We start from the raw sequence: 27,574 nt of genomic DNA, 5'->3' as shown, positions 1-27,574 counted from the left end.
GGGAGAAAAAGGAAGTGTGTAAAATGGTGGTGGGTACCACTGAGAAAGGTAATTGAGACTGGCAGACAAGAATTTGGTGGGTGGCAAGAGAGGGAGAAGGCCTTCACAAGAAGGCATCTGTGTCAGGCCTAAAGACGGTCCTGGTGCATACTGCAACAGCCAGAGAGTCCCAAGGGATGGCCACTGCTAGGTGGCCACACCATGCCCACATCAGCTCATTTTATCCTCATGACCCCATCATATAGATCAAGGAACTCAGTCTCAGAAAGGTTAGTGACTTGCTGACGGTACTCAGCTCTGTGAGTGGCCTCAACCCTACACCGATTCCATGGTGTGCTGTCTCCTCTTGGTGTATTTTAGGGTCACGGAACTGATTCCCCCTGCCCACAGACTGGTGTTTTATAGTCATTATAAAAAGCAAAAATAAAAAGGTACTATAATGTAGGATGCAGTGATGTTTCCTTCTGTCCTGCAGCTGGGAGAGTCATCACTGCATCCTACATTATAGTACCTTTTTATTTTTGCTTTTTATAATGACTATAAACTAAAACACCAGTCTGTGTGTGTGTGTGTGGGGGGGGAGTCAGTCCCATGACCCTAAAATAAAACTACTTATGTAACTAACATCCCTTCTCATCCTTGTCCACGTCTTCACAGATTTTACAACAGTATAATTACTGTGTACCCTAGTTTCGCCTTTTTGGGTAAGGCATATATTGACCAGATTTCCATAGATCAAACGGTTCAAATTTTGTCTGGAGGGAAGGACAGGAACAGGATTGCCAGAGCATGTTTACTGCCTGTGGAGTTCTCTGCCACACTGACAGGAATTGCATGTCAGAGTTTGTTTTCAAAACTGGGATTCCAAAATGAAAATCTTTACCATATACTGCTAGTTGCTCTCCAAAAAGATTAGACCAATTTACAGAATCACCACCAAGGTAACGATCCCCAGAAACCCACCAAACACTGGGCTTTATCATGTTAAGTTTTGTGTAAGTCTCACATTTTTGACTCCCTGTTGCCAAGGTAAGACCTGGAGTAGACCAGTACACTACAGTCCCCTGGTGCTCAGGACACTCAGGTCTCAGAGCACCATCCAAGTGACCTCAGCTGGACACTCAACTTTATAGTGGGCTCTCCTGCACGCTTACCGCCACTGCTGCGTGTAGGACACTCACGCTGAAGACGCACCGAGTGAGAGGGGCAGGTGGTAAGCTGATAAGAAAGTGGGCAAAGGAAAAGCAGGAACAACACTGAAAAGGTAAGCAGCAGAAAGAGAACTGTCATTGTCTGACTACTGAGGAGGTACTGAGGTGACCAAAAGCCAGAATGTGTGGACAGAGGGAATTACCCACTCATCAGTCTTCACTTTGTCAATCAGGTCCTGTATTTCCCTCAAAGCAGTCTAACCCTGCTTAAATACCGCCTACTTCGGGGCGCCTGGGGGGCGCCGTCGTTAAGCGTCTGCCTTCGGCTCAGGCGTGATCCCAGCGTTCCGGGATCGAGCCCCACGTCAGGCTCTTCCGCTGGGAGCCTGCTTCTTCCTCTCTCACTCCCCTTGCTTGTGTTCCCTCTCTCGCTGGCTGTCTCTGTCAAATAAATAAAACAAAATCTTTAAAAAAAAAAAATACTGCCTACTTCTCTCTACTGTCTACTCAGGTTATTTCTTCCACCTGATGATATAATGGCTAATGTTAATTAAGCACTTGCTGTGTGCCAGACACCTTACAAACAGCTCATCTATAGACACGTAGTCCTCACAACCACCATATGAAGCAGCTAAATTTTAACCCCATTTTATCAATAAGGAATAGAGACAAATGAATATATCACATACACTTCCTTTTTTGGGAAATGAATTAGTACAGAAGGACCCTGAAGTCTACTCTGAAAGGATGGTCAAGCATATAAACGTGCCAGCAAACTTCTGTATTTGGGGAAACTGCACGTCAGCATCTAGTCCAGACGGCTCAGTGCAAACTGCGCAGGGAGAAATCTGCAATAAGGCACCGGCACAGAAGCGGCATGGCCAGGACGTGATCCTAAACCGGTCTTTCCACTCCCTCTGCTTTCATGCAGGGCTGTGCGACCTAGCCAGGTCTCCTCGGCAGATTGGGAGAACCAAATAAAATCATCGGCATGAAGCATTTCACAACTCTTAACACAGAATTCTCTCTTTTGGTGTACGGGAACTCACACACATTTCAAACAGCAGATGCAACAAATTAAAATATTTGGTATACAAGCAAAGGTTACTCCATGTCTGCCTACTCAAATGTCTTGTCCCATCTCTCTGGCAGAGAGAAAATCTGTGTCGTCTGTCCGAACGTAGTCTGCACAAAACCAACACTCTAATGCAATGCCACCTGATGGCTCTCAAACACATCCACAATGGTCCGGCCAAAACTATCTCACCGAAACAAACACACGAAGACAGAAAAACCACCCTTCACAGATTTAGCCCTAGGTTTTAAATCTTTCCATCCTCTCCTTACACTGTGTACTGACATTATTTCCTTCAACACATGATCACATTTCTGTTCTTCCCAGACATTACTGACTAGCACATGAGAGGCACTGGAGGCTGTGGCCACCAGCATAAGCGGAAAAAGTGCTTGTGTGATGCACTGGGCCATTTTCTGGTCCCGGTTTTCCTTTGGAGGCCTCCCCCATGCCTTAGAAATATTTCTAGACCTTAGTGGACTAAAAATATTAGCACCTAACACCTCGTTCCCACCTTTAAGCTACAATAGAAATAAAGGCCAAGAAGGGCGTGGTCACAACCAGCCTGAGCTTTCACCTGTGGCTCCGCGTGGGCCTCCATGCGGGACGCTGCCCTGGGCCAGCACTCCAGGGCCTCCACGCAGGACCCTTCCGGAACCCCCGCCGGACCTCCACGCGGGACGGCCCCCGGGCCGAACCTCCCCCCGGGGCGACCCCCGCCCCGACCCCGGGCCTCCACGCAGGACCCTCCCCCGGGCCTCCACGCGGGACGCCCCCCGGGCCGACCCCACCCCCCGCCCCCGGGCCTCCATGCAGGACCCTCTCCGGGCCGCCCCTGGGCCTCCACGCGGCCCCGGCGGCGGGCTCCGCACTCGCGGGCCCTCCTCGCACCCCGCCCGCCGATTGGAAGGCCTCCGGAGCCCGGCCGCGGACTTCGCCGGTGGACCACCGTCCTGAGGCGCCTGGCCGCCACGGGCCTCAGTGCCATTCCGGCCTCGGCCCGCCGCCCCCGCGCTCCCGCCCGCCCGCGGTCCCGCGTGCTCGCGGCCCTGCGTCCTCACCGGCCGGCCAGGCCCGCACAGTCGCCCGCGGCGGCCTCCCGGCTGCGCCAGCTCCGCCCGCTCCGCCCGCTCACGACCGCCGCGCCCGACTGCCCGCGGCTCGCCTCCGCGCCTCAAGCTCCGCCCCGCGCCGCGCGCCCCGCCTGGGCCCGCCCCCGCCTCCGCGGACGCGCCGCCGATTGGCCTGCGGAGCTCTAGGGCGGGGCCTCTACGTCCCGAGCCTGGCAGCGCGACGCAGAGTTCTGATTAGTGAATGGACAGGGAGAAGGCGGGGCGAGAGAGGACCGGCGGAATCGGCTGCCAATCAGCAGAGAATCGCCTTGTGAGGCGGTGCTCGGTCCTGGGCGGGGCCTCAGCTCGGGAGGCTGGCTTCAGCCCTGGGCGGGGCGTCAGCTCGCTGGGCCGGGGGCGGTTCCGGGCGCGGCTCTTTCTCTCCCGGCTCCCGCCCAGCCTGCAGTCCAGCCTGCCGCCCAACTCTCCCCTGTTGCAGTCCTGGGGCCGCCCGGACCATGGCCTAAGGCCACTGACGGCCCAACAAGGCTGTGCTGCGGTGGAGACTGGCCGCGCGGGGGAGGCCCACGGTCCTCTCGGCCTTGTGGTCTCCCCTTTAGCCTCACGACTGCCACCCGGGAATGGAAACGTGACTCTAGGCCCTGGGCCTCCCAGGCCCGCGACTACCAGGGGCACACACCTTCTTCTAAAGGTTCAGTGAACTCCTAGGCATCCTTCAAGATTCTACCCAACTTGCCCCCAGGGCCGGGTCCTGACACCTGCGCCCGCGGGCAGACAAGGATTGCCCTGCGCTGCCCTCAAGGGGGTAAGTGTGGGATCGACCTGGGCTCTTCCTTGAGGGGACCCCCTCCTAGTTTCACCTCCTGACCTTGGCCAGACCCGTCAGGTTCAAGAGCTCAAGAACTGACCCTCCCCACAGGGTAGCCTCAGGGTCTGAGGCTTAGCAGGGAGCCAGTCGGGCAGGCACATGGTGACAGGGGCTCAGCCTTGCGGAGAGGACCCTCCACCTCCTGCCCCCATGTTCCCCATCACTCCCTTGAGGCCTTTCCTCTAACTGGCCCCCAGCCCCATCAGAGTCCAGCGGCCCATCTTCACTGCCCCCAGGGTGGCACACGTCTCAGAGGTGGACCCCCCCCCCAAAAAAAAAGGTGCGGAGGGCCAGTAGGAGAGCCTGGTCAGAGGGGCGGGGGACTCCCTGGAGGCTGCAGGGCCTCTGCTGGCGCCCAACAGGAGAGTCCAGGGTTTGAGACAGGAAGGTGGTTCAGGAAGCACTGGCAGGTCCTCGGGTGCTCAGTGGTGGGGGGCAGCCAAAAGGCCGTCCAGCCACCCAGACCAGGCTTGCAGTCCAGGTGTAAACAATGTCCTCTAGTAAGCCGTAGCGCTCTCCATAGCCGTCTCTTCTTAGAAATATTTAGAATAGAATTTCCTAGATCTCTTCCAATTGTTTATATTTCTATTTAGTAGTTACTGCTACAGTGAATGAGATCCCTTTTCCTGCTCCATTTTCTAACTCGTGAGTAGACATCACCGAACTCTTACTAGTGCTCATTTTTAGCACACATTCTCACTTTAAGTAGATGGTCAGATCACCTGTCATTAATCACTCCCTAGTCTTTATGCCTCTTTCTTCTGGGCTGGGATCGCCAATACAAAGTTGGGTACTGGTGCAAATAATTCTTCCTGATTTTATGCACAGACGTTCTGCAGGGCTTTGAACCTGTCCCAGAAGACTTCACACCTTCATAAAAAAACAATAATAACTCTTCACTTAATAGCCAAACAATAGTGCTTTATTCATAAAAGGTTAGTTTCAATGGATACAAAACTGCTGTGTAAAATAAGTTTTCAAAATACACTTCTATAGGTAAAGATTATCTCTTAGTGAAAGCAATTATCTCTAAGTGAAAGTATTTATTTAGATTTGGGCAGCAAAACAAAGGGGGATGTAAAGTGAGACAGTGTAGTCCACCCACCCCGCACAGCCCTTATCAGGTGGTGGCTGGCCCTAGTAGTTTGACACAAACATACAGAGGCCTGCAGCCACGACGACACATGTGACCCCAGCTCCACCTTTTAAACAGATTTTACTAGTGTACTTAATGCCAAAATAACCCAGATAGCTGGCCTTTCACGGAGGTGCTCTAAAGTCACTGAACACTTCACACTTTCTCCTGGTAAGAACTTTGTACAACTGTACGTGAACCCAAGGCTTGTGAATAGTCACCATTATGCAACAGTGAAAAGACAAAGTTCTTGAGAACACCTGATTACTGTCTATAGTCTGCCTCTGTGACTACCTGTTTCAACCCCATCACTTTGTTTTGTCTGGCCCAAGCAAACACTCTTCCCATCCTCAGGGGAAGCGTTTTCTGCATCTCTGCCCCTCCTGTTAGAGCAAAATGAAAACAAAGAGCCAACACCTGCTCCCTCCAGGTGTCCTTTCACCCGTCACTTTCTGGGGCCCACTTTCCCAATGTCAGTAAAAATGTTGAAAAAAGCAAGCCCCAGAGCCCCTCAGTGCCCCTTGGAGGAAGGGAAGGACCAAGGCCACAGAGCACAGAAAAATGATCTGACTGGTGGCGTCCACCAGTCAGGCCACGGTGCAGATTTGAAATGTCCTTCAGTCTCACCAGACACACTGGGAAGTTTGTAGTACACATAACGAAGGATGTGACAGTGGCTGAAAATGGACAACAGTCTGCACATAAAAAAATGATCGCTGCTATTTGCCTCCTTTCAGGAAACTATCAATAATTTGAGAACCAGTTAAAGGAAAGCCAAATCAGGAAAACCTGGTTGGCATTCAGGAAGCATGGGGCCACGAGCGTGCAGGGCCTAGGACAGGCCTGGGTTTAGAGGGCTACCCCCAAAGGACCTTGATTCTCACTGCTCAGGCAGATCTTATAAACCTGTAGTTATAGAAAGCACACTAGAGTGCCATATAAAAATATAAAAAGGCTGGTTTCTAAATATATCATTTATTAATTTTCCTTAAAAAAGTAACTTTGCATGGTAGTTGATTAAAAATCGTTTATTGGCTCTCTCTGCATGGCTAAGAATCGCTGCTGTAATAGGAAAACCGGAGCTCAGTCCACAGCGGAGTATAACCAGTAGCACTGGGGACACTACAACACGTGGCTTGTGGCAGGTCTGGGCAGCGCAGCTTAAAAAATGACCTAGCATCAGAATCCAAAGACTTCTTAAAATTTGCCCCCTAATTGCCTGTTTTTAAAAGAGCTATTTTAGTATATACGTATCATATTAGATAATAATTCTATTGTTTTACTTGGTAAAAAAAAAAGTAAATGTGCAGATGAATTAACAATATTGAATTATAGCAGCAAAACTGGTTTTAGGTGTTGTGCTCAAAGCCAAGCGAAGCAAGGGAGAATCTCCATCTTGGTGACCTGGTAGATAAACGCCCTGTAGACGCCAGCTCATCTTTCCGTATCACTGGGTCCAAGCAGGTAGCACCCAGGCACGTGCTGGCTGAGTCTGAATGTTCCAGAAAGGAAATCGAGAGTGCTCAACAATTAGTCAGGCCAGCCAAATCAAAGAAATTCAATGTTAGTTATACATACTGACTGATCCTGGAAATGAGTCCAACATTAGTGGTTAGTTAAGGTGGAAGAAAAATGAAAATGGAAGGTTCACCTCACAAAATATAAAGTATAACATAGCAACGACATACAAATGTTAAAAGTACTTCATACAAAACACATCAGAAGTTTAAAAAAAAATTAAGTTCTCAGGCACAGGTACTGTAAAATGTGGATGGGCACCCCTCCAATAATCTCTCGGAAACACGCAGCTGTAGTACTTGTGCGGAATGTTCTCTGTATCTTGCGAAGTGTTTTCTGGAAAAACAGAACACAACATATTTAAATGAAAGCGATGCAACACTCACTGCTATGACCAGTAACAGCATCGTTTTCTGTAAAACGAAGGGCACAAACTGAGCAGAAGGTTGGCTCCCGTGACCAGAGTTAACTAAATCAAAACATCTCTTGGGAACCAGAAGCACCGCCAAATTGCAGAGTATGAAAAAATATAAATTAGTTGTATATACCCAAAGGAGATTCTACCTAATTTCATAAATTTTTAAAATTTAGAGAAGCAGCAAGATCAGAGAAAATGAGCAAACATCTGTCACCCCGTCCTGCCTCAAGTGAGCCCCACCCCTCAGAAGTCCCGTTGCTTTCTAATACAGCAGCCTTTCCGCATCAGGTGCCAAACCCACTCGTGCAGACTCAGCCTCATGGGGTCGGGAGTGCTGACACTTCAGCAGTTACAGGAGTACAAGCAAATAACTTCAAACCCTGCCACACCACAGGATCCTCATCGGGGCCGTGGACGCAGCGCACACGCTGGGGACTGTTCTAGGGCGACAACACGCTGCTGACAGTAAACCACCAACTCTGGCCCAGGTGGGGGGTTTCTGTGGACATTTTCGCTCCAGTAACTGGTTACACCGAACACTTGTATTTGTGCACTTCATATGTATTTTGAAACCTTTCCCCATGAGCCACAAGGGCAGGGGTGTTGTTTTGGTGGCCAGTGCTCCCACACACCCTGCAGGTCCTTCCTCTATCACCTGTGCGTCTGCCATGGAGGACTCCTGGTAGACGTCCCAGGCTCGGGGCTCCTTGCCTTCTGTCTCATCAATCCTGCCCTGTGTCAGCTAAGCCTCAGCTCACTCGTGTCCCCGCATCACCTCCTCTTGTCAAGAACATTCTCCTGCATCTACAATCAGGCCCCCACCTGTAGTGGACTCCGGACCTGCACCCCTAGTTTCCCGTCCCCAGCTCTGTGCCTGTGGCCAGCACCAACTCAGTCTGCCTAGCCCCAGGCATCTCTCTTCCAGGGAGCCGTGTGCCTCTGCCCCAACCGCACGTAGCTGCTTCCTCCTCTGGCCTGTATTTGACTTCACCTCTCCGTCCTTCCTCTACAAGGTGATGACAGCAGGCACCCAGATAGCTCTGAATGCCCACCTGTCCACAGGGCAGACGGGAGTAGACATCTGTTTTCTCCCAGTCCCGGGTCCCTGATGTCTGCAGATTCCCTTCCAATAGGGAGGCCAGAGCACAGCGGGCCAAACATCTACATGACTCACTGATTGCCATGGGGCAGAGCAGAGCTGTGGCAAAGAGTCGGAAGTCAGCAGTCCCCCTTGAGGTCCCTGGCCCACCAGGCATAATCTGTTTTAATAACACTTTCAAAACTCTCTTTGAAGAGATGTTTTCAGCTGTAATAAGTTTCTAATTGCATGACTAATAAAGGTTACTTTAATATTTAATTTGTCTTCATAATTATATTTGTAAGCTCAGAAAAACGGAAAGTCTTTACTAGACAGGCAGAGCTGAGGAGAAGCTTCCATTTTTTAGAGGCTGCCTGGTCTCCTCGAATGCCAGCAAAAGAGTTAAGCACAAGAGCTTCAAAACGCAAGACACAAGGAAGACAAGAGGGAACCGCCTGTCACGACGCTTAGGTTGAGGCGTCTGAAGGCGCATCCGACCTCTCGGCTTTACCTCACACGTGGTGCCCATGGAGCCCGCCGTCGCCGTCCCCACCCTGCATCTGCAGCTGCATCTGCGCCTGCATCCTTGCGATCATCTCCTGCATACGGCGAAGCTACGGGCACAGGACATAGGGACATGTCACTGGTTCTCAAGGTCCCACCTTCCCTGGACACTCTTTATGGCTGTTGTGTGATTCCTAAAATCTCAACTTCCACGCTTTCCCCAAAACGCAACAAGGAGTTAACACACAAAAACCCTTACAAATCAGTAAAAGAGCAACTCAATAAAAAACTAAGCAAATGATAAAATGCAATTCTGGTAGGAAACAGAAATTAGCAGCAAACTGAAGAGTTAAGAAAGACAACAGAAGGTGCTTTTTAACCTAAACGGTGGGAAAGAGGCTGCCGCTACCAGGTGGGGAGTGGGCTGGGAACTTCTCGAGGCAGCAAGGCCCCTGCTGCTCACGAGGCGGATGGGCCTCCCCCGCCACTCTCAGCAGTTTCCACCACTACGGTTTCCACTGGTTTAGAGAGGCTTCTAGCACGTTATTATGAAATATTTACCCGAATTTTCTTCAAGTAACTTTGCAGTCATGCTTTTAACATGTAAGTACTTTAATCCATATTGAATTAATTTGTCCAAAGAAGTGAGTTTTATTTCTGTTTCCAAAAGGCTGGCCTGTTTGAGGATTTCCTGGATACACTTGGATTCGCCTGGATTCCACAGCTCTAACAGACCCCAACGCCACTTCTACCAGACACCTTCCCATACTTTGGACCCACTTCTAGATGTGAATTTCATCAGCCCGTCATGCCCGAGCCACGCTCTGGATGTCTATGAGCGGCAGAGCTAACCCTCCTTCATCAGTGTGTGTTCACGGGGCCTCCTGTGCTTCCCATTCCCCGTCTTCAGACCAAGCGTCAGATCTACTTCAGCAAGCTGCCCCCTAGAAGAACTTCACAGACCAAACCACTCTGCAGGAATGGCGTTCAGTTTAGAGAGAACTGTGATCTTTGCCATGAGAAACCTGCCTGAAGTCAGGCGTCCATTTAAATTTTGAAAATTGTTTTCAGTAGTTTTCTGGTTTCTTCTCTGTATCAGTCCTCCATTTTTTTTTTTTTAAAGATTTTATTTATTTGACACAGAGAGAGACAGCCAGCGACAGAGGGAACACAAGCAGGGGGAGTGGGAGAGGAAGAAGCAGACTCCCAGCGGAAGAGCCTGACGTGGGGCTCGATCCCAGGACTCTGGGATCACGCCCTAAGCCGAAGGCAGACGCTTAACAACTGAGCCACCCAGGCGCCCCAGTCCTGCATATTTCTTCTTAAATTTTTCTTAATGGGTGTAAATGGCAGTTTCTTTCTTTATATTTTCCAACTTGTCTATACATATTGTCTATGTATAGGAAAGCTACTGAATTTTGAATATTTTACTAAATTACTAAATTCACTAAGCTTCAGGGACTAAAGTCACTAAATCTGCACTATTTCCAAGTTTCTCCCACTAAATGGCTACTGGAAATCAAATGATAACACATGTAAGGCAACATTCATACTACACACAGTTGTACACACAATAAAATAGATTATATGTAATACAGTCCTTAAAAAAATAAGGAAGGAAAACTGTAATGATCTGTGGACGTACACCAACAATATCCTTCTCTACCTACCTCTGCTTCCTTCTCCAGCAGGATCTGATCTTTGTTCATGTCCTCGTTTTCCACTTTTCTAAAAGTTGAAAGAAATTACAATTATAATATTTTAACAGATTTAGTTGGTGATTTTGATGACAAATACCCAAAGTAAAATTTCACTTTACATTTCTGAGAAAGTATTTAAAATTACCTATTTATCACTTTTCTGACTAACATGAATGAATAAGATAAGAAAGAAAGATGAAAAAAAAAACCACAGCACAAGATGGTGAATTTGAGAAACTTCTCTAAGTCCAAGGGGGGGTGGGGCACTCGTCCTCATTTACTCAAGGAGTAACAGCTACCATCAGGAGGGTGGACGGGTCTTAATGGACACAGACTGTGACAAGGACACTTGAACAAGGAGCAGGGTCTGAGCATACAGGCTGAGGAGGCCGGCGGGGGAGGATCTCCGAGTGGTGAGGGCACAGCTCTTCACAGGTGCGCACCTGGCTTCCTGGTCGGCCTCTAAAACCTTACTTAGTATCTGGTCCCCAGATAAGGAACACAATAAAGCAAACCTTAACATACACCCTGTATATATACACAGATCTACCAGATATCAAACATGCGAATATTTTAATAAATGACAACACAGCCGTCCCCCGATCCGCGGTTTCAGTGACCCCGCTCGGCCGTGGTCGGGAGGCACATGATCCTCCTGAAGAGCCGCGGAAGGTCAGCGGGAGCCCAGCGCCGCATCGCAGCGCCTCCGTCACTCGCCCCCTCCCGCTCCCCCGCTCCCCTCCCCACATGCAGATTTTCACACCTTGCATCATCACTGGAAGAGGGGTAAGTACACAGCAAGATGAGATTTTGAGAGACAGACCATATTCACATAACTCTGACTGTAGTACGTGGCTGTAACGGTTTCATTTTATTGTTGTTGTTAATCCTGCACGTGTGCCTGATTTAGAAATTAAACTTTATCACAGACACGTATGTATAGGAAATAGGGGTGTGTGTATAAAGCTTAGCTCTCTCCTCAGTTTCAGGCACCCACTGGGGGTCTTGGAAAGGACTCCTGTGGATCAGGTGTGTGGGAATTCATTATTATTAATGATGCAGATCACCTGATACCTCAGCTAAGCAGAGATGTGGTGTGATCAGACATAAGTCAGGTCACAAAACACAGATCTCAAATAAAACCTATTACGATGGTGAAAGAGGAAAGGCGAGGGCACTGTGTGCCTTTCTTAATAGCAGGTAGGTCTGTCCTCATTTACAGACAGAGTGATGCTCTTGAGACCAGTCTTTGGCCTTTCCACCTAAAGCTGTTCTTTGCATGCAGATGGGTGAAGTTACCTTTGACAGGTTACAAAAAGCAAGATACAGTGACATTAGCACCAAAGCCTGTTGCTTAGAGCCAGGAAGGCCCAGAAGGACAGGTAGAAGGGAGGGACAGTGTGACTCCGTGACACAACATGGATAGAGGGGGACAGCATGAGGTGGGGCAACAACCTGCCGCCTCTTTTGAGCCTCTCGGAACGGAAGTTTTCATAGTGAAGGTCCTGGGTCACCTCCTGGAGATCCTGCATGTGGGTGCTGAAAGAGAGAAGGGCACAGAAGGCCGGCTGCGTGTGGGAGCCGCCCGCAGGGAGAAGCACCAGTAGCTCAAACCCCGCCTGTTACTTGCTGAATTGTACACGAAGTGGCTGGAGTTTTGGACACAGGGTTGAAGCTGTGGAGGTTTCTCTCCTCCCTCCCACAACAAACAGGCAGAAACACAGCCCACAGAGCCCGGAGAAGAGGCCCTTCCACGCGGCCTGGCCTACAGGCACTGCCAAGCTGTGCATGAGACCATCACCAGTGCACAGAGGTATAGACTTTAGCGGATTCTTTTAGGTAAACAATGCCTGAAAGAACAACATAGTTTTCTAAAAGAGCGGAAAACATGCAATTCAAATATTCCTGACTTCTTAGTTTAAGCTACGAAAAAGACCATACAATGAAGTATTAATATTTTCAATAAACTAGAAATAGGACTTTGAATCTTCTAATCATCTCAGAAAATATTCGTAATTTTCTTGGTTCAGCTTTTTCAAATACTTAAGCAGTCAAGAATGAGTAAAGATAATGCATTCCTATCTGCTCAGAATGTAGGGAAACAGACGGAGTGCTGGCAGAGGGCTGGCATGCTCTCCCTCACTCTAAGAAACACACGACACACAGGAAGGCTCCATCTGCAGCCTCCACGACAGCAGTGCGACCATAAGGACCCGTCCTGCACTTCCTGTGTAGTGACTGAATTATGTTTAATAAAGCTCAGTTGTTTTAATCAATTTTTAGTTCCTCAAAATTTATCTAGATCGCCCACTCTCTGATGGAGTAAAGGGGTTTCCGATTTTAGCAACACTCTTTGTCCTAGCCTCTTGATTCAAGAACAGTAGCAACTGCTGTCACTAAATGTGAACTTCACTTTCTAGAGGAAAACGTCTGCTCTTGTAGTTAGGTCTGGTGCAGGTGCAAAGAATGCACCTTTAGTAGCATGTTTCAGCCCAGAGTGGAGAAGCTGCTGCGCAGCCGGCCTGAACATGTGCTCCCAGAGAAGGAAGTGTCCCATGTTTGGTGTGGCCATACCACACTGTACATCTGGTCTACTTTCAGCGTCAAGAGAGCTGGGAGACTAGGGAGGAGGGTTTGCTAAGCACTTGGCCTCGAGAGGGACAGGCTGGTTCCGCAGCATTGAGTCCCAGGCAGCCCCCGGGGAGGGCCTTGCACAAGATGCCGCAGCAGCCCCCCTACCCGCCCCGCAGTCAAGAAGCTCCGCTCTCTGCGCCAGGCACTGGCCACAAGGGTGCCCGGGGTCTTACATGAGCATCGTCCGCAGCTTCAGAAAGTCGTTGTGCTCCGGGTTCTCCACCTCCACAACGCCCCATGGGTAGAGGCGGCCTCTGACCTTTTTGCCCTTGGCTTCAATCAACTGATTGGATCCAACCACAGAGAATGGGATGCTGGCCTAGAAAGAGACACACTAGGTGGAGAGGCTCCACACAGGGAACCCCAACTTTCCCTGTGAACACGAGCACACACAGGTTGAGCACACCGCGGCTAACCATGTGCTTCCCTGGCAAGATACAACATTTTACTCAGAAGTGACAGGCATTTTCCATATGGGAAAAATTATATGAAACAAATGAAACCCCTAATAAGATTCCTAAACCTTACGTGACAACTATGTCAAAATACATTTAAAGCAAAAATACTATTGTAACTGAATGTACCAGACAATCTGTCAAAAGCCAGCCTTCCAGGATGTGGCCCTTTGTCAACTCCTTTCACGGCCCTGATAACCGGGAACAGGAGTGACTCGAGCTGGGCACCTGGAGAGTGCTCTTACCTTGAGAAGTCTAGTCTGCTCTTTAAAGTCCTCATCTTCATCTGATTCTGCATCAGGTAAGTGATAGATTTTGATGTTATGTTCTTCAATTTCATCCAGAATCTGAAAGAATGACAAATCAGGGGAAATTTTACCAAACTGCAAGACATTTCAATCAAATCTACTAAAAATATATCAGAACTATCCAACCGTCAATACAGAATTAAACTGATAACTGATTTTCAAACAATTTTATCGACTGTTGGAGCAGTATTTATGCTTGCCTTCTGAGTGGTCCTCTGTCCAGAGTAAACAATAACGCACCAGCTTTAGCACATAAAGCAGCAGATGAACGACAACACCAGCACAGCAGCGCCCAAGAGGAAACCGCACAGCACAACCAGCCTCGGGAACCACACACACCCCAGGAGCAGTGCAGCCAGATGCTGCAGGCACCGGAAGAGCCACAAGCGTTGCCCAAGGAGGCGAACAGAGGAGGGAGAGGCAAGCGGGGGAATAATCTTGTTTAAAGCTCCGAGGGGAGGACACCCAGGCTATGTTTCGGGAATAGTAAGAAATCCAGAATGGCTGGAAAGTAAGCCTTCCAGTTGGGTAAGCCAGAGGGACGACTGGAGTCACCAAGTAGAGCGTTCCCTCAATGCCAGGCTGGGCTCTGGGTTTCACTCCACAGGGAACAAGCGGCAGCAGGAGAAACAAACACTCCAACCAACCAGGCTGCAGAGTGGCCTAGGGGGGACGGAGCAACCTCTGTGCTGGGCACTCCAGCAGGGACAAGCAGACTGGAGCTCCGCTTACTCTCCTGCAGGGTCCTGGGGAGATACACCAAGACGGCAGGAATATCCCTACTTTGGACCCTAATCTGGCAATGGATCTTTTTAATGGGAACTCTCAGGTCTTTATGATCAAAGTCCTCGAACCTGACACACTATCTGCACTAATTCAGGATTCATGAAGAGGTCTTCCTCCCCCCCCCCCCAGTGTCTTTTCAGCGTCCTCACTCCTAGAGGAGGCAGAGGAACAGGCTCACCCGTGGGAGAAGTTAGGCAGTGAGCACGAACCTGCCGCATCTCTTCCCCTTTCCTGCCCGTTATCCATCCTTGCTGGCCCCAGCTGCTCCGTGCCGGCCCCATCAAGACAGGATGAGAATCGAGGTGAGACATACATAATAAGTAGGCTATTTTGAATCGGAAAAGAGGAAGAAGCAAGTGGTGAATCAACAACAATCACACATTTCTCTGTCTGGGCGACTGCACCAGGTGGGGTCAGGTGCAGAGCCAGGGAAGCCGGGAGACGAGCTCAGGGTGGGGGAAGAAAACACTCTTGGTTTACGCACAAAAGTCACATGAAAAAGAAGATTCTCAGAAGGGAAAAGCAGAAGCCACAGGAGACGATATGATCAAAGTAATATTAAGCAACGATGACATTCAGGGCTTAGGAAGACAGGTGATAAAACAGGCAGAAAGACAAGTCTTCCGAAAGCACAGCAAATCCTGCTGCTGAGGCCCTAGGCTGGTGGAGGGCCCACTGGCCAAGCCTTAGACAGGACAACTGCTGCTGGCCGACGGGAAGCCAGAGTTAGAGATAAACGCGAGGGCAGGAAACAACACGGGGGAAGTGTTAAGACTAAAGCAGGTCTGCCAGAGGTTCTTCTGGATCAGGGAGTGGGGGGATACCAAGAGGCACAGGAGAGAAACCAGATTTAGAGAAGGGATTAGGAAGGCCCAAGATGAAAGCGATAAGGGCAAAACAGGATTTCACTTCATCTCGGACTTTGAAATCAAGCCCTAGAGCTCTAGATGGAGGATTAGAGATGGGCGGACACAACATTCTAACTGGGACCCCGCTCCCCTACCTCTCTGGAATCCAGCGTAACATACTTTATTAGGAAAAGTGGGGTTCCCTAAAGTGGGACTTACTAAAATACGTACGGTCAAGCACAAACGTGCCAAAGCTTTCAGGGGGTCCCCCAGGGCTCAGATCTTTCCTCGAATACTGGCAGGCACTGAGACAAAAGAGGAAACGGCTGACAAACATGTGTGCATAGAACTGAAAAACTCTGCCGTGACAGAAGACATCAAGAAAAATGTGAGAACACAGAAACTGAAACTAGAGCTAAAAACATAATACCCATAAGTCAATTTAAAAAAGCAATGAAAATAAAGCACAGGCTCTAAAGCCTCAGAGAACACACTACCGGGGATCAAACAGCAGGACACACACACACTCACATCAGCAACCGGGAAACACAAATGGAAATCAGACACCACTTCCAGTTTCTCAGATGGGAGACACTTTAGAAAAACTGGTGACATATCCAGGATGGTTCCAGGGGGAGAAGATCAGAGCAAGCTCACACTGCTTTGGGAATGCAAGGTGTTCCAAACTTGTTTTGAGGGAAATTCCAACTTCAAATGCTTATCTTTCAGCACTTAAAATGCCCATCAATTTCCTTTCTAAGAATCTGTGTGACTTAAACAATTCTGAGAAGGCAGACATGGGCCTACCCTGTGCCAGGTACCGTTCTAGACTGGTGGAATACACGAGAGAGCTAAGCAAAGATCCCTGATGCCAGAAACGGAGGGATGGCGGTGGGAGGATCAAGAAACACACTGAAGAAATACTGTGCCTGCTGGGAGTGTTCCTAGCTGAGTGTGTGCTGCTCTGAGCTGCATAAGGGTGCGGGCGAGCGTTTCCTGTGTGTGCTGGGAATTCTTAGAAAGTCAAACAGTATTACAATACATATGCTATGGTCCCATTCTATAAAAAACAAAAGCATAAATAGACTATGCTCTGGAAGGGTAAGTATGTACCTGTTAACAACAACTGCTTTTATGGATAATGAAAGAATTTTTGGGGTGCCTGGGTGGCTTACTCTGTTAAGTGCTGGACTCTTGGTTTTGGCTCAGGTCATGATCTCAGGCTTGTGGGAGCGAGCCCTGCGTCGGGCTCCATGCTGGGTGTTGGTCCTGCTTGGTCTTCTCTCTCTCCCTCCGTCTCCACCCACACCCCTGCTCACACTCTCTCTCTCAAAAAAATAAAGAACTTTTATTTGTAGAATTTAGCACATGAGCTTGGACTTTCTTTCTTTCTTTTTTTTTTTTTTTTAAAGATTTTATTTATTCATTTGACAGAGAGAGAGACAGCCAGTGAGAGAGGGAACACAAGCAGGGGGAGTGGGAGAGGAAGAAGCAGGCTTCCAGCAGAGGAGCCTGATGTGAGGCTCGATCCCACAACACCAGGATCACGCCCTGAGCCGAAGGCAGACGCCCAACGACTGAGCCACCCAGGCGCCCCAAGCTTGGACTTTCTTAATGAGCGCACAAATAGAAACAGGCCAATAATTTAAAAATATATACCAAAGAATCCACCAAGAGGCTTTCAGGATAGCACAGAAAAAGGCACCAGAGACCAACACCCAGCACAGGGCTGCAGGGAGGAGGGGCACTCAGGCTGGCGGATGGACAAGTGCAAGGCAACCTCTCTTAATGGCAAAACGGAGGCCCTTTAAACAGTCACGATACCAGATGATTACAATTAAAACATATTCCTACACGGACTGTTTGCAGTAAGAACTTCACAGAAATGATCACACTTCCACACTCATATCACTCACCTAGCACATGGCATCTTATACTCACTGAGGGCATTTTCATGTACGGTGAATTACAAAGAATAAGAACTTGACGGCAGTGAGAATACTAAAAATCTACAAGTGTCAGGTGTTCCTCAGAAACCATCAGACTCCCCACCTGCTCCCCCATATCTCGGACACACTCTTTCCCAGGCCCTTGGCCCTCAGAGTAAAAACCACGTACCCTTTTCTTCAAGCGCTCCCGTTCCTTCAGGGTGAGGGTGTCGGCTTTGGCGATGACAGGCACAATGTTCACCTTATTGTGTATCGCTTTCATAAATGCAACGTCTAGAGGCTTTAGTCTGAACGGAATGAGACTGTCATGAATTCAGGGGAAGAACAATCGCTTTCATAAATGCAATGTCTAGAGGCTTTAGTCTGAACGGAATGAGACTGTCATGAATTCAGGGGAAGAACAAGGAGACTACACATTTCTGTTCTCTCAAAATTATCTCACTTCTTGTATTAAAATACGCAACTTGGGGGAAGCTGTCAACCCATTCAGTAGAAAGGAAATTCTAAGGACTTGTTGGTTTCTACGGTGAGGGGTCCACTTACCCATGTCCAAAGGGTGAGATGAAGTAAAAGCAGCAGTGCACCCTGTTATCGACGATGTGCCGCCTGTTCAAACCACTCTCGTCATGCAGGTACCGTTCAAACTGCTCATCAATGTAGGAGATAATGGTCTTAAAACTGTGAGAAACATAAATGTTGAGAACAATGGGATACAGAAGTCCCTAACTTCAAAGACAAAACAAGTTTTTTCTGTTCCCTGCCTCACTACCAAAGATAATTTGATAACTCATTTATAAGATGACACTGGAAAACAGACTCATACATTTGGCAAGATGCAGGTTTTTGGAAAGTGTGCCAAGCATAATTTCCCCCCAAGTGCTGGGTGGAGCGGGGGGTGGGGGGGGGATGCATGTCAAAGGCCTGAACAGAACGGTTCAAAGCATCTGAAGTGACTGCCCAGAGGACAGGGCGGTGTGTGAAAATGTGAACCACTGCCACACAATGCAAAGAGCAACCCAGAGCAGGGAGAGGCTCCCGAGGGAGGAAGAAGGATGGGAGATCCGATCCTTCCCCTCCCCTCCCTCCTCAGGTGCTGGCAAGCTGGTGCTTCACACCCCACAAGACTGGAGCCCACTGTGTGTACCATGGACACAGTCCTCGCTGCAGGGGACGGGCACAGAGTGCTCCCCTACCTGCAGTTGTCCTTATCTGTGCTAACGAGGTCAGGGATCGAGTCTCTAAGAGGAAGGACTACATCACAACCTACTCCACTGGCCAGCGTTCGTTCAGATCCAGGCATTTCATTTATGCTAGCAGTTGATGAATGCTTGGCTGTTACAGAAAAAAATCCTCATTCTTTGTGAAATTCCTTATTTAAAATGTTATAATCAGTGCACTTTAAACTGTTTCACCATTTTATTATACACAGCTACCTCAAATCCAATCATCACTCAAACACTGGAAATGCGAATACATTCAAATAACCGTAAGCACTTCCGGGGCCTGTGTGTCCCCTAGGGGCGTACCAATCCCTGCAGTTGATGGCGTCCCCATAGCCGGGTGTGTCCACCACTGTCAGGCGCAGCTTGACCCCTCGCTCCTCAATTTCCACAGTCGAAGCCTCAATCTGGACAGTTCTTTCAATTTTCTCTAGAGAAAAAACAAACCTAATGAGAAAATGTACCTAAAAATTAAACCAGTTTTCAAAGAGAAGAGATGACCTGTTAGTTTCTTATTAATAAACGACTTAGAACTTCATTACCTCTCTTGGAGGAAGGTTTTCAGAGGTTACACAAGGACGGTGTAAAAACGATCCCCGAGTTGGCAAGGAAACCTGGCAGCTAAGATTAAATGGCAGCTTGGGAGGGTTAAACCACCAATATTGAAAATTATGACTTCCGTTGCTGAGGCAAAGAGAACAATTTATGAATTTGTTTAAAAAAAAAACGGAATTCAGTCATATTTATGAGAGGGCTCTATGTCCCAGTTGTGGCGGCCCGGGTCCTAGGCTCTGACTGTGTATGTGAACCCACAATGCTCCCATAACAGGCAGTAGTCAGCGACTTCAAGAACTCTTTTCATGAGAAAATATCTTCCCTTGACCCTCCCACCAAACATATGATACGGGCAGAAACTATTTCTTGTACTTCCACAGTCAAAGAAAACAAACACGGAGAGGACGGACCTGTGGATTTATGCTCGGTCTACAAGACCCAAGGGCTTCAGGAGCGGCACCTTTCCTGACCAGAAGAGCACTGTTCTTGTGTTTAAAGCAGAACAAAACCACAAGGCTGAGCCAAAAACACCAATCGCGTGCTCTCCGCAGCTCTCGCGTAGAAAGCTATGCCTACAGTGGTGTAGGGGCTTCTGTACCTGCAGCTCCAGGTATGATCCTCTCTGGGTAGAGGTCAGTCAGGAACAGGCTGTTTATGAGAGTTGACTTTCCTAGACCTGATTCACCTTCAAATGAAAATGAAAACATTGTCATGACAGGACCCGTACGACATGGGTAATCTACTGAGTTTACAGGGCACTGGGTTAAGCACCTCACACACATCGTCTGCACGGCATCTGACCACTGCCACTTTGGTACGACTCGCCCCTTTCACTGACAGGGAAATGGGTGCCTCTGCGCGGAGAGCTATCCAGAGCAGGGCCTTGATTTGAATCCAGGTCTGTCAGACCCCAGAATTTCCACAGGGTAAGATCAGAAACACTCCCTTAGTTCTTCACAAGTGTGTGGAATGGACTTTTGAGGTGGGACTTTATTTTTTGACAAACAGAATGCAAAGTAGGTTTTCAGTTATGATTTTTGCTAATCGTCAAAGCTACCACATTTTCAGAAAACCGAACACATCTATCGAACAATGTCAACAGCACTCTGGCTTGCCAAGCTGTGGGAAACAGAGATGGAACACATGCCCGAGACTGTACTGTCGTCTATAATCTCTCCTCCTGTCACCAAGGCAGGAGTGGGCCACCTCCCCCTCTCCTGCCCTCACACTCCCCGTGCCCCAGCGCTGGTAACTGTTTCATGTCAGGCAACCCGCCCTCTCCACATTGCTGAGTATGATATGACGAATTAAGACAACACATACTAAGAATTCTTCCTCAACTATTATCATACTTGAATTCTGGATGTTTTGAGTTCTGTAATATTTGTATTCTGAGAATTTGAAACTTAACTTCAAGGAGGATTCAAGACAGCAAAAGTTAAATTTTTCATTCTAAGGGAGCATGGGCAGAGTCCACCATCTCACTGCAGGCCATCAGTTAAGGCCAAGTGCCGCATGGAGAAGTGCTTCTGAACCGCGTGCCTGACTGTCCCCCAAACCTGCCTCTACTCAGTCCTGTGCAGCATGTGGAAGGGGCCACACATCTGTTTTAAAAATCACTAGTTCTGGGAAAATGAAGAATGAGTGAATTTGAAATGCATAAACATACAAAATTAGGACTGTGCTTTAATTAGATTGCAATTTTCATATATGGAAAGGAATGTCAAAAGAACAAAACCAGAATTACACGTTGAACCTGTCCAAATATAAGAGCACACCAAATTATCCTTTTAATAAACTGCCTAGCAATGTCCCCTTACATTTTTATCACATAATGAGGGAATTTTACCAATAACTGCTCAGTCCTTTTGTGTGCCTGGCACAGGTCCAGGCTCCGGGACACTGCTAAATCCCTGCTCCCGTGTAGCCTGGCAGTCCAGAGGAGGAGAGGACAAGTAAGCAAAGTCACTCTGTCACCGACAAAGTGGTGACAGCTCTGCGTCATCAAGCTGAAAGGGACCGGGGCACAGAGACCTCTCAGCAGAGGTGTCTGAGTGGAGACAGCATCTCTGAAAAAAGCAGTTAATATTCCAATGGCTGATTCTAAATTGTAAATCTTCATTTAAAGAGAAGTATCTTCTCTTGGAATGGCTGTCAGGCAACATCTGTAAGCAATTAACTCACTAACTCAGCACATGAAGCTACGAAGCTACTTCTGGCCTGAGTCTGTGAGTGCCCAGCTTTGTCATTCCACGTCCACTAGTGTCTCTCTGTCCTACAGGAGTTCTCAGGTGCCTTCACGTGGGGGACACAAGAACTCAGGAGGAGATCTGGAGTGGAAGTCCCACAGCACAAAATGCACCACGCTCAGCAACCCTACTCAGCAGTCCTGTGTGAGTGGTGACAGCAAAGGCTGGCTGGAACGGGAGGTCCTCAGGGTTTACAAAATGGCTCATGTTTTTAACCAATTAGGGAGAAATACACAGCATCAGGCACAAGGTGGCGCCACCATAGGAAAAATACGTGCAGGTGACAAAGGTGAGCTACATTTTAAAACAGCATTCTGAAATCCCAGAAGCTTCCGATTAAACCCCCCCAAACTTAGGCCACGCCAGGAATGCCAGTAAAAACAACAACATCAACAACCCCCAAAAAACCCTCCCTAAGCTGGGGGGCTGGTTCCTTTCACATTTACTTTTCAATTCTAACCAACACAAGAAAGTGCCTTCTCAAACGCTGTGCAACAGGGCCATTTTGGAGGCCCCTGAAGGGCAGCATTCTAAGGGGTCCCCAGAGCTGAGCGCCACACGAGGAGGTGCCACTTCACGGGGAAAGGGTGCTCAGGCAAGCCCCACGCAGCTCGGAGTGGCCACCATCCCCTGCACACGTGCCCTTAGAGTCCCCAGAACACGCGTGCACGCCAGTATATTTTTGCTGAAAGGCCAATTTTCATTTTCTTAGCTTAGTCCCCAAGTTCTCAGAGTGTTCACTCTGTAACCGCCTCGTGAATTTGGTGACACTAACTAACCTATGGACTTTCTACCAGGTAACGTATTTTGGCAATAAGCTTTATTTTTTTTTTTTTAAGATTTTATTTATTTGACAGAGATAAAGACAGCCAGCGAGAGAGGGAACACAAGCAGGGGGAGCGGGAGAGGAAGAAGCAGGCTCATAGCGGAGGAGCCTGACGTGGGGCTCGATCCCATAACGTCGGGATCATGCCCTGAGCGGAAGGCAGATGCCCAACGACTGAGCCACCCAGGCGCCCCAAGCTTTATATTTTTAATCTTGCTTTTCTTGTGAAGGGGGCCACCACCCACCCCACATAATGGTGGGGGAGTGGAAACTTGATATACACTATCACCGACTATGACCATTTGACCAGACTTCAGCGGCATCAAGTTCCTTCAAGTGACCTACGTGCCGCCTGGCCTCTGTCCTTGAGATCTTTAAAGAACATATTTGTGATTTTAAAATTTCCTGCACATTGCTACCCAAACATGTGTAGTTTTTCCTTTTTTAAGATTGTATTTACTTATTTAAGAGAGAGAGGAGAGCGAGGGTGTACAAGTGGGGAGAGGGGCAGAGGCCGAGAATCTGAAGCAGACTCCCTGCTGAGCGTGGTGCTGATGCAGGGCTCAATCTCATGACCAAGACCACAACCTGGGCTGAAACCAAGAGTCTGACTCTTAGCCAACATACCTCCCAGGCGCCCCAACGGTGGTAGTTTTTCATTTGCATGTGATCATTTTGTAACATTTCTTATTTCCTTAGAAATAAGCCACAGCTTTAAAAACAATGCCTTTTCTCTTCAATAGTCTCTGACTTATAAGTTAGGTACACTGGCCTTTTCCAGATAGAGGTTTTTCCCTCTACCCAAAAGTAGTGTTCCTAAGCCCAAATGGCAGAAAGCAAAAAAAGCAAATACCACTAATTAATTGGAATGGAAACATTTTTTGACATTCCTAGACCCCCCGAACCACCATGCCTCAGGCCTTTAGCTTAGAACACATTGTAACAGATGTGCAAAATCAATCAAGGCGAAGCCCAGATGCTCACAGACACAGTTCAGAACTCTGGCGGCTGGACACTGAGATGCTGAGAGTGGGAAGGAGCTCTGAGGGCGTGCTGCCTCTCTAACAGCTCACTGTAAAACCGACACCGAGCTCTTTCGCTTGTCTTTTGGTTAGTGAAATTGGGCACTATTGTAGGTCTTTCATAAACGACCTAATGTGAACTTTCAGAAAGCAGGGGATACCTGTATACCATTTTTCTTAAGCTGCTAACAGTTATAATCTGAAGTTGAGGGCTCTTGTGGTTAAGTTTCTAGCTGTCATTCACTACCCATCCATCCTTAATCCCCTAACTACCTGCTTTATTTCAAACCCACTTTACTGAGGTGTAACTTACATACACCTCAGTCAATAGTTACCTATGCTCACTGGAACTGTGTTGATGGGTTAGTGTGACAAAGTACACACTCAGATAAACAAACTCCACCCAAGACAAAGAGGATCTCTGTACTAGGAGAGTTCCTTTGCGTTCCGTCAGTCAGCTCTACTCATCTGGCAGTACTACGTGCATATACCAAGCTGTTTTCTGTTCCTCCAGATCGGTTTGGATTTTTCTAAACTTCATACACGAGGGACCACACAGCTTGCCTTTTTGCGTCTGGCTGCTTGTGCTCGGCACAATTAGAGACGAACCCATGTCGCTGCGTCTACCAGCAGCCCGTCTCTTTGCACGGCCTGGCAACTCTCCCGTACACGGACACCTCATAGCGTGCTGACCCACCCCTGCTGGACACCTAAGTTACGTCCCATTTGGGATACTGCAGGAGGAGTGGCTATGAACATCCATACACCGTCTCTGTGGACACGTCATCATCGCTCCTGGGTGACCACGTAGGATGGGAACTGTCAAGTTACATGGCATGCATGTCACTGCGAAGAAAGCACCAAAGTGGCTGCATCATTTTTTACTCTCACCAGCTGTTGGGAGAGTTGCAGTTGTCCGTATCCTTGCTAAGATACGGACTGCCAGACTTCAAAAATTTCAGACATTCCAGGGAGTGTGTGGGGGCATCTGTGGGTCAGTGTGCACTTCTTCCTGATGACTGAGGAGGACGCTGTGTGTCCTGGCCGTTCAGTATCTCCTCCGAAATGTCTGTTCCAATCCTGTGGCCCTTTCTGTAACTGGGGAGTGTGTCTTCTTCCTGAGCTATATGGGCAAAACTTACTCATTTTGTGATTAATGTTCTTCATGTTCTAAGCAATCTTCTTACTCCAAAGTCAAGAAAATTATCTTGCCCATCTTCTTCTAGACTTCTTACAGCTTTACAGTTAGTGAGCTGTCGTATACAGTGTGAAGGAGGGATTCACAGTCCCTGTCTGCCACATGACCACCTACTTGCTACAACACTATCCGCAAAATGACCAACATTTCCCCCTTGGCATCACCTTGGCACCTTTGTCAAGAATCAGCTGCCCATGTGTATGTGGGTTTACTTCGGGCTGTTATGGTCTTTGGTAGATTTGAGTGTCTACCCTAACCACACTTCACAGTTCATCTATTCTAGGCCCTCTGCACTTAGGTTTCCACTTCAGAATCAGATTGTTCATTTCTATTTTATTTTTTTTAATTTATTTTTATTTTTTTTTAAAGATTTTATTTATTTATTTGACAGAGATAGAGACAGCCGGCGAGAGAGGGAACACAAGCAGGGGGAGTGGGAGAGGAAGAAGCAGGCTCATAGCAGAAGAGCCTGACGTGGGGCTCGATCCCATAACGCCAGAATCACGCCCTGAGCCGAAGGCAGGCGCTTAACTGCTGTGCCACCCAGGCGCCCCTCATTTCTATTTTAAAAAAGCCTAGTGTGACTTTGATGAGCATTGTGTTGCCTCTATGGATCACTCTGGGGGCAGAAGGACACCACCATGGGCATGACCAGCACGCTGGCAGCTTTCACAGCTTCCTTGGCTGTCTTCCTCTTAACCGAGTCACCACGTTGTCAGGGTAGGTCGTGCACATGGCTTGCTCTAAGTTATCCTCGTGCTACGGTAAACTGTATCGTCTTTCGAAATGTCTTTATTACTACTGGTTTTGATAGTCTTTTCAAGGTCATTTTAAAATTATCTGTTGGCAATCCACAGAAATCAAGTTGATTTCTGCGTACTGATCAGAACCTGCAATCTTGATAAAATTGACTTATTAGACCTAGTAGTTTTGGGACTCCTTAGAGTTTTTAACATACACAAGTCATTTCACTTGTAATTAAGAATGTTTTATCTTCTTCCTTCATGAGAAAGAATAACACTAACCATAGGTTTAGTATATACACTTATTAGTCAAGTTGAGAAAACTTCCTTTTATTTCTAGCTTACTAATTTTTAAAATCTTTAATGGGTTTTCAATTGTTATGACTGCATGTTTTAGATGACAGCATGAATTTCCCCTTTAGAACCACTGGGACTGATTTTTCCCAAGTTAAACCACATGCTCCTGAGATAAACCCCATTTCTTAGGATATGTAGTCAGCTTTGCCATAACATGAGCCTTGAAGGTGAAAATTTGCTCCAACACAACTGGTATGTTAGGGAACAATGTCAACGTAATATTAACTTTGCATCTGCTTATGTGATTTCACTGCTGACAAACTAGGTGGACACAGAAAACCACACGCAGCAGAATCAAGCCATAGAAGGGTACTCTCAACGTGCATGCCTCAGCTATCAGCAACCTCGGGTCAACGGGTATCGTGGGCCATACCCACCCACCTCTTGGCACAGCTTCCCATCCATCTTCACACAGCCCTCCTTCCACCATTTCCTGACGCCCATTTTGACAAACTTCAGGGACTAGTCAACCCACAGTACCTGTATTTGGTATCGAATTGTATTTTAACCAATTAACATGTAAAAACCATTTTGATTACATTCCTCACTCTCTCCCCAAATGTGCCACTGAATCAGGTTGTGAGTCTTGTGCCCCTATTTTCTCCAGAAGCCTATGGTTTCAACTGCATTACTGATAACATGGTGATTTTTAAGGAGCACATGTACATTGTATTATAGCAGAACTGACTGCATTATAAGCATTTTTATGTATTGCTGGACTTGCCAAAGCTTTATTGAGGTGTTTGTGTCTATGCTCATGAAGAGCTAGTCTGTGCTTCTCCCAGTACTGACAAAAGGGTAATGTTGGCCTACTAGAACACCCTCGGTATGAAGAGTAGCTCTGGGGGGCGCCTGGGTGGCTCAGTCAGTGAAGCGTCTGCCTTCAGCTCATGTCATTATCTCAGGGTCCTGGGATGAAGTCCCGCACTGGGCTCCCTGCTCAGCGGGAAACCTGCGGCTTCTCCCTCTCCCTCGGGCACTCCCCTTGCTAGTGCTCTGTCAAATAAATAAATAAAATCTTCAAAAAAACAAAGTGTAGTTTTGGTGACTGTTCCGTGTGCACTTGAAAAGAACGTATTACCTTGCAGCCTCTCAGCACAGTGCTCTCAACATCAATTAGGTCATATTGTTTGATAGTGTTATTTTAGTATTATGTAACATTACTGATTTTCTCTTACATAAATTTACTATGCAGAATGTTAAAAAAATCCACTCTCACAAATTTATCTTTCTCCTGATTCTGCACCGTCCATTATGGAGCTCTGTTATTAAGTGCACATACAGTTAAGGTGTTGTTTTGAACTGTCTCCTGCATCTTTTTGATACATATTTCTTTATCTCTGGGAATATCCAGGTAATAGACCTGAAGTCCACTCTGTCTGGTATTAATACAGCCACTTGGGTTTCTCATGGTTGGGCTCAGCATAAGGATTTTCCACTCCAGTCATTCAGGCTCCTCCTGCCTGTCCCTGACCTGTCATGGTCATGGCTGTGCCCCTTCTGCCCTCTCCCCATCTGTCTCATTTCTTCTTTCTTTTTCTGCCTTCTTTTGGATTAAACAGGGTTCTGTGTTCTAGTTTATCAAACCTATTTGCTTTTAGCCAAACCCTTGTTTTACTTTTCTAGTGGCTGCTCCAGAGTTGACAACAGGCAACGTTAGCTTAGCAGCCCTCCCTTATGGAATATTCTGTCAGGTCAAGGTACTACAGTGGCTCTTAGACACACCCTCCTTCCTTTGCCACTCTGGCTTATCATACTCCAACGTCATACATTATTAACTTCGTCTTAAAGGCAATTATAATCAAAAGAGATGAAAAAAACCAAAAAAAGCGTTTTATATTTACCAACATAACTTGCCATTTCCAGTGCTCTACCTTTTCTGTTAACCTGAAAAACCCTGTTTA

The 27,574-nt window shown here is 47.8% G+C and overlaps 2 protein-coding genes across 7 annotated transcripts in view; both read right to left on the bottom strand.

Moving 5' to 3' along the window:
- FARP2 (FERM, ARH/RhoGEF and pleckstrin domain protein 2) overlaps positions 1-3,407 on the bottom strand; it is a 106,018-nt gene extending 102,611 nt beyond the window's left edge. For 2 of the 4 annotated variants that reach the window (XM_087865133.1, XM_087865148.1), the window contains exon 1: positions 3,288-3,407. The gene's annotated coding sequence lies outside the window, so the exon portion shown is untranslated. Of the gene's footprint in view, positions 1-1,354; positions 1,593-3,287 lie in introns of all 4 variants that reach the window. The other 2 variants (XM_087865146.1, XM_045795852.2) reach the window with 2 other exon arrangements.
- Positions 3,408-5,067: 1,660 nt separating this feature from the next.
- The window catches only part of SEPTIN2 (septin 2), a 32,432-nt gene continuing 9,925 nt past the window's right edge, over positions 5,068-27,574 (bottom strand). For all 3 annotated transcript variants that reach the window (XM_045795868.2, XM_045795866.2, XM_045795867.2), the window contains 10 exons: positions 19,874-19,960; positions 19,027-19,150; positions 18,044-18,178; positions 17,670-17,787; positions 13,855-13,956; positions 13,328-13,473; positions 11,976-12,059; positions 10,491-10,548; positions 8,828-8,930; positions 5,068-7,156 (listed from right to left, as the gene is read on the bottom strand). In XM_045795868.2, coding sequence (XP_045651824.1) covers positions 8,829-8,930; positions 10,491-10,548; positions 11,976-12,059; positions 13,328-13,473; positions 13,855-13,956; positions 17,670-17,787; positions 18,044-18,178; positions 19,027-19,150; positions 19,874-19,960 — 956 coding nt within the window. In that variant the 3' untranslated portion in view covers positions 5,068-7,156; position 8,828. The remainder of the gene's footprint in view (positions 7,157-8,827; positions 8,931-10,490; positions 10,549-11,975; positions 12,060-13,327; positions 13,474-13,854; positions 13,957-17,669; positions 17,788-18,043; positions 18,179-19,026; positions 19,151-19,873; positions 19,961-27,574) is intronic.

The sequence above is a fragment of the Ursus americanus genome, chromosome 1 (genome assembly GCF_024610735.1).
Source record: "Ursus americanus isolate L20-20 chromosome 1, mUrsAme1.1.p, whole genome shotgun sequence".
NCBI classification, from domain to species: domain Eukaryota; kingdom Metazoa; phylum Chordata; class Mammalia; order Carnivora; family Ursidae; genus Ursus; species Ursus americanus.
The sequence above is the reverse complement of the archived record's forward strand: the minus strand, read 5'-3'. Positions and strand labels throughout refer to the sequence as shown.